General features: G+C 34.7%; 1 protein-coding gene across 1 annotated transcript; it reads left to right on the plus strand.

Annotated features, from left to right (window-relative positions):
• Positions 1-790: 790 nt before the first annotated feature.
• LOC143344299 (large ribosomal subunit protein eL34) lies at positions 791-2479 on the plus strand. The gene is made up of 4 exons (XM_076770209.1): positions 791-851; positions 1015-1086; positions 1871-2068; positions 2339-2479. The coding sequence occupies exons 2-4, from the start codon at positions 1022-1024 to the stop codon at positions 2427-2429; spliced, it is 354 nt and encodes a 117-aa protein (XP_076626324.1). The 5' UTR covers positions 791-851; positions 1015-1021; the 3' UTR covers positions 2430-2479.
• Positions 2480-7621: the final 5142 nt, after the last annotated feature.

Here is a 7621-nt window from a genome sequence, read left to right on the forward strand (position 1 = left end):
CATGTGTCAGTTTGCCTTTGTCGACTTTCCGAAACTCCACGGGTTCACGTACGCGTGTGTGAGTAGTGCACCAGGTGCTGAATCTGGCATCTCTGCCACCATACTAATCGAATAGAATTTTAATGGGAGATCCTAGAGGACAAAGTAAGACGAAAATCAAGAATACCAATTTCTTGATTGAGGCTTCGTTAGAAAGTTATCAAGGTTTAAAGTTCCGCCTGTAGAACGGTAATCTGTGGTTATCACATTATTAGAGACTGCCTGATAAATCTATTCTGTACCTTGTCCATGCATTCCATGTTAGCTAGCTTTACTGACTTGAATGATTCAGTTGACTATATGTATAGTCCCCAGAGTCTTCGACTCTTTAACGTTATATTACAATTTACATTAACGTTACATGCAATTTAATTGCAAGTAATTTTTCAAATATATACTATTTAATTTTGTTTAAATTTATACATACATGCAATGTTCACAAAAAAGAAGAAATTTCTTTTATAAATATGAAAATGTGTTGATTTTATCAAATTAAATTTCATGACGAGTGTAGCCTCGTTATTGCGAAATTTAGTATAAAAAACTTATGATAAGTTAGACTCGTCATTATACGACAAGGAATTAAACGAAGAAATCATTTCGAAACTACTGCTTCTTTACGAGGTTAATATTTAAATTCGTCTAACAGAAAATTTCATTTAAACGAGAGGTCTATTTTGTGCCTCGTTTGTTGCAATAGTGTGATTCGTTCACCGCTAGATGGCTATATTATTCCAATGCACGTTTCACGCTTGCGTAGAATAAGCTTTTTTCACTTTAACCGCTTCCTTTTCCGTTTGGCTCTGAAAAAGGTTTGTTCAATTTTCATGCAATTTTAAGTTATCCACATTGTATATAGCAATCATCGTAGGTGAAATTGTCTGTGTAGTTGTTTCAAGATCTGTATTCCTCTATTATGTTATTTATCTTAATATGCAAGGATTTTCTCTTTTAACAAAAACGTTATTATTACAGAACCAAAATGGTGCAGCGACTAACCTATCGTCGACGCTTGTCATACAACACAAAAAGCAACAGGAGACGCGTGTAAGTAATTTGCTGTCATTAGTAAAATAATCAAGTGATTTTTGTATCGTTTACGTTATTTTTCTGCGAATTCTTACATATAAATTTTCCCTGGAACTTATAAAATTGATATACTTTTCCATTATCAGAGGTTATGTTTTGATTTACTTCTGAAGTATAATGTAAGAACCCACGTGTGCTGCGTTATTAAAGTAGACACATCCTAATTTATTGAAAGTCAAGACAACATTATCATTAATCAAGTTGTTGTTTTATCAACATTTTCCATACCAAACACATACAAGTACATCCACATTGCATTTCATAAGCGATTGCACATACTTCTGAGTTAGTTATTAGTCTCGCATGTCTTAACTGTCTGCTGAACTTATTCTTATTTTATTTTACTACTTTACTTATTTATTTAATTTTTACTTTTCTGTCACAACTATCTTTATAATCTTTACTTGTTGTTTTCTTATTGTTATATTAGTTAAATAATTGTGTATCCTTTTGTTTAAGTAATTCAAATTGTATGTTTAAAAGAAAATAATTAAGAAACATGATAACATATAATAATAATAACAAAGACAAAATATTTGTTGACAGTTTGTTAAAAATTTTTATAAAGAATAACAACGAATGCTTCGATACTTGTGCATTTATATCAAATTTTATAACGGTATATGTCTTTATTTTGTATCCAAAACAATATTTGTAAATAAGTATTATTGCGCTGTTGTGTTATTGTAATGACTATAAGCAAACTATATGGTCATGGCAATGAGAAAATTGTGTTTTTTAGTGTACGCACTCCTGGTGGAAAATTAGTGTATCAGTACCTTAAAAAGCCGAAAAAGATCCCCAGATGTGGTCAATGCAAAGACAAGCTTAGAGGTATTCAACCAGCCAGGCCTATGGAAAGGTCACGAATGAGTAGGCGTAAGAAAACAGTAAAACGCGTATATGGTGGAGTTTTGTGTCACAAGTGTGTTAAAGAAAGGTACGTCTTTATTTCCTTTGCTGTACCCCTTAATGCTCACGCCCGTAACATATATACGTCACGGGCATAACAGATACTTTCGCCACATAGCGATTCGTTTATTTTAACCGCTGATAATTATAGACCGGTCCCATGGTGTGCTATACTAAAGCATGTACATTCCTTTTCACGTTTCATACATTTTTGGACGGTAAATTGAGCAAAAAAAATGTGAGCGTTAGGGGTTAATAACTATTATATTCAAAAATTAATCCTTGATTGCATTTTCAGGATCGTTCGTGCTTTCTTGATCGAGGAACAGAAGATTGTCGTCAAAGTGATGAAAGCCCAAGCTATTGCAAAAACGAGGGCAGAGAAGTAATCTTTTGCTTTTTATTAATAAAATAAAATATATATAAAACCAAAACACAACTGAATTATTTTTGTGACAAAGAAATTGCTCCAATGTTTATTGTTCTTCGTGATTACATAATTTATACCAGAGAAACTTTGGAGAATCATTATTCTAGAAAATCGCTTATGCATACAAATCCCTTAGCAATGAATTTATCATCAGACATTGGATGGATTCATCCGTGTCTTACAAGGTTTCATCCTTATACCATTGCATCTCCTTTATTATAGGGTAATATATCATAATGTTTACAGTTATAAATGGTCAAACACGTAACTTGATCAACTTAATTTGTTCTATTATTCGTGGTCCGTTAAAAATATATTTTTTATCCAGTATAATGTAGTTCGGGGAGAACTTTGAGATAAATATACAAAATTTTTTGCTAATTTTTTTTTTTTCAAGGTTATACTTTTTTTTTTATTAAAAAAACCTATTTTTTTGTGTACTTATTAATTAGTTAATGTTAAGACGAATTTGATAAGTAGCGAAATAAATACATCTTTTTCTATCTAAATAAAAGAGAATGTTAAGAAGAATTCTTAGTTGTAAAAATTTCACGCGTTACTTTGTATGTTATCACAAGAAATAAAAAAAAACAACTAGCAAGAAATTTAGTATACTCATTTTAAAGCTTCCCTTAAACCATGTTATACTAGATAAAAAACATTTTTAACGGACTATTAGTAACAGAAAAAATTAAACTGCTCAAGTTAGGTGGTTCACCTTGCACATAATTTAGGATCTGCAGAAATACCATATCCTACAATCTCAAACTCAGACTTGTTCCTCCAGTAATTTCTACTACTACTTAGTAATTTCATGTGAAACATTAGAATGGTCATAAGAATTAAAATTAAGGGACATTCGTTAAAATAAAGGTTGCGTGTTTGATTGAGAGCGTGCGCTTTCCTGGTACAGTTGAAACCGGCAACAAATAATACGGTGCAGGGATAAGAGGCGAGTATTGTATTCCGTTTATGGTCAAGCAGTGCGCGAAACCCGTCCCAGAACGGCGTGACTCGCCAACCTCGATGCACTTAACAAGTACCTTATTTGCTGAGTGACGAGTGTACATACATATATGGTGCATTGCTATAGTTTACACGGTGGCGTAGAAATGCCCGAGTCAGGCCCAGCTGAGTGCCGTAAAGTCTTATCACCTGAGAATGCGGACGGCGAATTGACTGTTAAATACTTTCGTTTCGCTAAACTGCCTCGCGTCTACGATCCCCTATTAACATTCGAAACTTGTAATCTTATCAGTAGTGAGGGCCTTCTCAAACGTTCAATCCGCGCACGTTCATACGTGTATCTCAGAAATGATTAATTTTAGAATAGATGTACCTTAATACTTTTCCCAGTGATCCCCCATTTTCGTTGTTTTACTTGTAACGTTTCCAATTGAACGTAAAATGTTAAATAGTAAATTTGAAAAGTGACGTAATATTGTATCATAGATGAAATCATGATTTGAAAAGGTATATAAAGTGGTCCAATTCCCATAAACATTTCCAACATTGAAATTGATTTTTGAATTTCCTCTATACTACCAATAAATAAATCATAGAACTTTTGTAAGCAATTCTACTTGATAATTTGTCTCTAGTCGGACACTGTATTCTCTGGGAAAGAGTATTTTCAGCTTCGATGATCCTTTCGGGAGAGATGTTTTATCTGCGATTAACAGCTATCTGTCATTGCATTAACGGCGACGCAATTTAAATATTTATTTTTTCTTCGCATCCATCGGGGCTCGGGTCTTTCTCCTTTCGATCATCACCAACGGATCACAATAACGCGTCGCTTATCGTATTTGACATTGCGATTGATCGACGTGTCTTCTTATCATTACTGTTACCTTTCGAAACGATATCGTGCCAGACAAAATAAATTGTAACGTTTAATTTACTTCGTTTGCTTTGAAAACTCCGCGAGGGGATATAATCTATCTCTATAAATGTGACCGTTGTCTAAAACATACGAACGCTTTCCGAATTAATATGTCTATTTGTTTATATACTTCGAAGTAAATGTAACGAAGTATGCTGCTTCGTACACAAGTTTCTATTGTTTTGAATTTCCCGCTGCATGGAAACGTACATATGTATGTACAGTAAGTAATGTCGTGTTTATGACTCGTCGCTCCGTGGTCAAATTGTCTGACACATTTCTTGTACCATTTTTGACGCACGATACTTTTTGCGTGGCAGCTAATTTGGATCAGACTGAAATACTGAAATATTCAGCAGAAAAAAAACTTAACCTGTAATATTTAACTTGCAATATTTTCAATTATGACACAATATATAACTTATAATAAATAATAATAAATGATAAATGATGCCGTAATACAACGATGCTACAGTGAACTGTAACTTTGCACGTTTTTAAACGAAACTAAACACTCAAGGTTATCAAATGTAAGTTACAATTTGTTTATGTCCCCATTTAAGTCAGATGCACACGAGTAATGCGTCGCCGTTACGTTTCTATGTTTTCCTCTGTCTTGCAATTAAAAACAACCAAGTCAGACATAGGAATGCCGGTCTTGTCCGTCTTCATTATTTTAATTGCAAAACCGGAAAAAATATTTATTCGCGTAATGTCGTTGGAAATTTTGTAAGAAATGTATGAAAAATTTGTAAAATTACGAAAAATTACAAATTTTATACGTTTATAATATGAAATAATTTTTTGTAAAATCGTACATTTTATTATTTTATAGCAAAGACTCGGACAATTTGCTAACTTTTGTAAATTCATTAATTGTATAAGATTTGTTGCAATTGCTACCTTTCCACCTGTTTACGCCACTGAATTTGGTTAGATTATTATCAAATGTCCTACTTCCTATTGAGAAAGTAATGTCACAGACGATGTATACGAATAGACCTTACACCTTATGGACTGAAAGTGGCCCAATCTGACTGCCATACCGACCTAAAAATTCAGGGGTGATTTTAGCGCTCTCTTTTCATGGATGGTGGTCAGTTGACAAACTATTCACTGAATTAGTGTTGATGGACTGACAGCTGTAGTGTGTGCATAAATACATGTCAGTTGACTATGCAGGGATTGAAATTCATTTCTAAATCTGTTGGTAACGTTCGAATGACACGAAAATGGTAATGGGGGTTCGAAACCCCATAAAAATGGGTCGAAAAAATACATTGGGTGAAAGATCCACTCGTATACCTCGTCTGACAATACTCTAGAATCTTTGATGAATCAATGAGAATCCAAACTAACCTAGCGAAGAAGCTCTACAATCTGAAGATTGATGACCTATGCAAGGCGGATCGCAGCCAATTTGCTAATATTATTTAGTTTTTAATTAATAATTGCATTACCCAGCTAAGAGTGATGCGATTATTAATTAAACGGTAAATAATATTACCCAGGTCTCACCACGAGGAGGTTGCTGCGAATGGAGACCCGAAGGGAGATAGATGGAATCCAAGTTCCATCGATCTCCCTTTTACATCCTTAGAAACTAGATTAGTCATGCCAAGTAATTATTTTGTTTAAAAAGGGATGAAGCTAAATTATGGGAGACGCGACGCGACGCGATGCTGAACCGTGCAGCAGATCCGAGGATCGAATCAACACTACCCTTGGTAGATTGATTTCTATTTCTAGAAATCGATCTATCATTGGCAGGCGACTAGATCTTTCGGACAAACTGGACGGCCGATCACATGTTTCGTTCGACGAAACAGCGGTGACCGAAGCAAGAAACGAGAGAACGAGTCGAGAGAAGCTACTTGTTAAATAATTACTTGGCATACGCAGATACACTAGAGACTTAAAATTAACGTCGAAGCTCAAGTCTAGTCAAGTTGAATCTAAAATTCGGACGATAGAAGGAAACAAAGTTCCTTGTACCAAGCAATTATATGGTTAAAAAGAGGGATGAAGCTAAGTCGTGGGATACGCGACGCGACGCGAGGCTGAACCGTGCAGCGGATCCGAGGATCGAACCTACTGCCCTTGCTAACTCGATCTCAACAAGAAAACAGAGAACTGCAACTCCGAATCGAGGTCTCCATTTCTCCAACGCAACCCGCCGGGAGCCCGAAGGACCCGACTTAGGCTGTCTGACAAAGAGAGAGTACCTGAGACAGAGTCGACTTCCGCTGGAAGGTATGCGTTTCCGCAGAATACGGAAACTCCACACCTTCCAGCGAAGTGCCGTTTTCCCTCGATCAAGCTTACCAAGGGAAGGCGATTAGATCTGTAGGACCAGATACACGGCCGATCACATGTTTCAATCGATGAAACAGCGGTGACCGAAGCTACGAACGAGGGAACGAGAAAACGAGAAGCTACTTGTTTAATAATTGCTTGGTACAGACGCGAAAATATAGAGAATAAAGGAATCTTGGACGTTAATTTTAAGATTCGCGACGAAGCTTAAATCTAATCGACTTAGAATTAAATGTCCCTCGGCGGTTGTGGCGTACTCCCTCGATGTCCTTGCGATTAATCTAAATTTAAACTGAAATCAAAACTAATACTTATATTAGCGAGATATGGAAGGAAATTAAGCAAAATATTACAAGAATTTAAGCTGAAACATAAAAATAAAAATCTTATATTAATCAGTATGATCGAAACAAATATGGTATATGCATCGACACAATGTTATAGATATAAAAACGAGCATTCGTAATAATGGAAGAAACTTGGATCGAGACACCAGATTGAATCAACACCAAACAATCAAACAAAGTACCTCCGCAGATTATTACGAGAATTCGAGAACAGAAACAAAGATGGAGCAGAATTGAAAATCCAACGATGAAATCGAAGAGTGAAAATATCCAAGAATTAAACAAAAGATTTTAGCGAAATAGAACAAGAATAAAAATTTTATTCTAATTATTGACATAAAAAATCATAAAATAGTATGGAAACAAAAATTTTACATGGGTTAACAAAATTCATACAATAATATGCAAACAAAAATGGTATATGATTCAACACAATCATGCCAATTCAAAAAATAAGACAACAGAAGAAATAGAGGAGAAAAACATAATAATGAGATAAAACCGGACAGTCAAACAACATTGAATTATGACCAAACAAATAAAATAAATTGGTCAATTTTGTGATAATAATATAAATAAGTAAAGTGGGCTTACTACTTGTCG

Source organism: Colletes latitarsis, chromosome 8, assembly GCF_051014445.1.
Source record: "Colletes latitarsis isolate SP2378_abdomen chromosome 8, iyColLati1, whole genome shotgun sequence".
In the NCBI taxonomy this organism is placed as follows: Eukaryota; Metazoa; Arthropoda; class Insecta; order Hymenoptera; family Colletidae; genus Colletes; species Colletes latitarsis.

What these genes read in the sequence shown, in the direction of transcription:
- LOC143344299 (XM_076770209.1), top strand. Translation starts at nt 1,022, where the DNA reads ATGGTGCAGCGACTAACCTATCGTCGACGCTTGTCATACAACACAAAA. An exon ending in AAAAGCAACAGGAGACGCGT is followed by an intron (nt 1,087 to 1,870) that starts GTAAGTAATTTG and finishes TGTGTTTTTTAG; the next exon opens with TGTACGCACTCCTGGTGGAA. An exon ending in CACAAGTGTGTTAAAGAAAG is followed by an intron (nt 2,069 to 2,338) that starts GTACGTCTTTAT and finishes TTGCATTTTCAG; the next exon opens with GATCGTTCGTGCTTTCTTGA.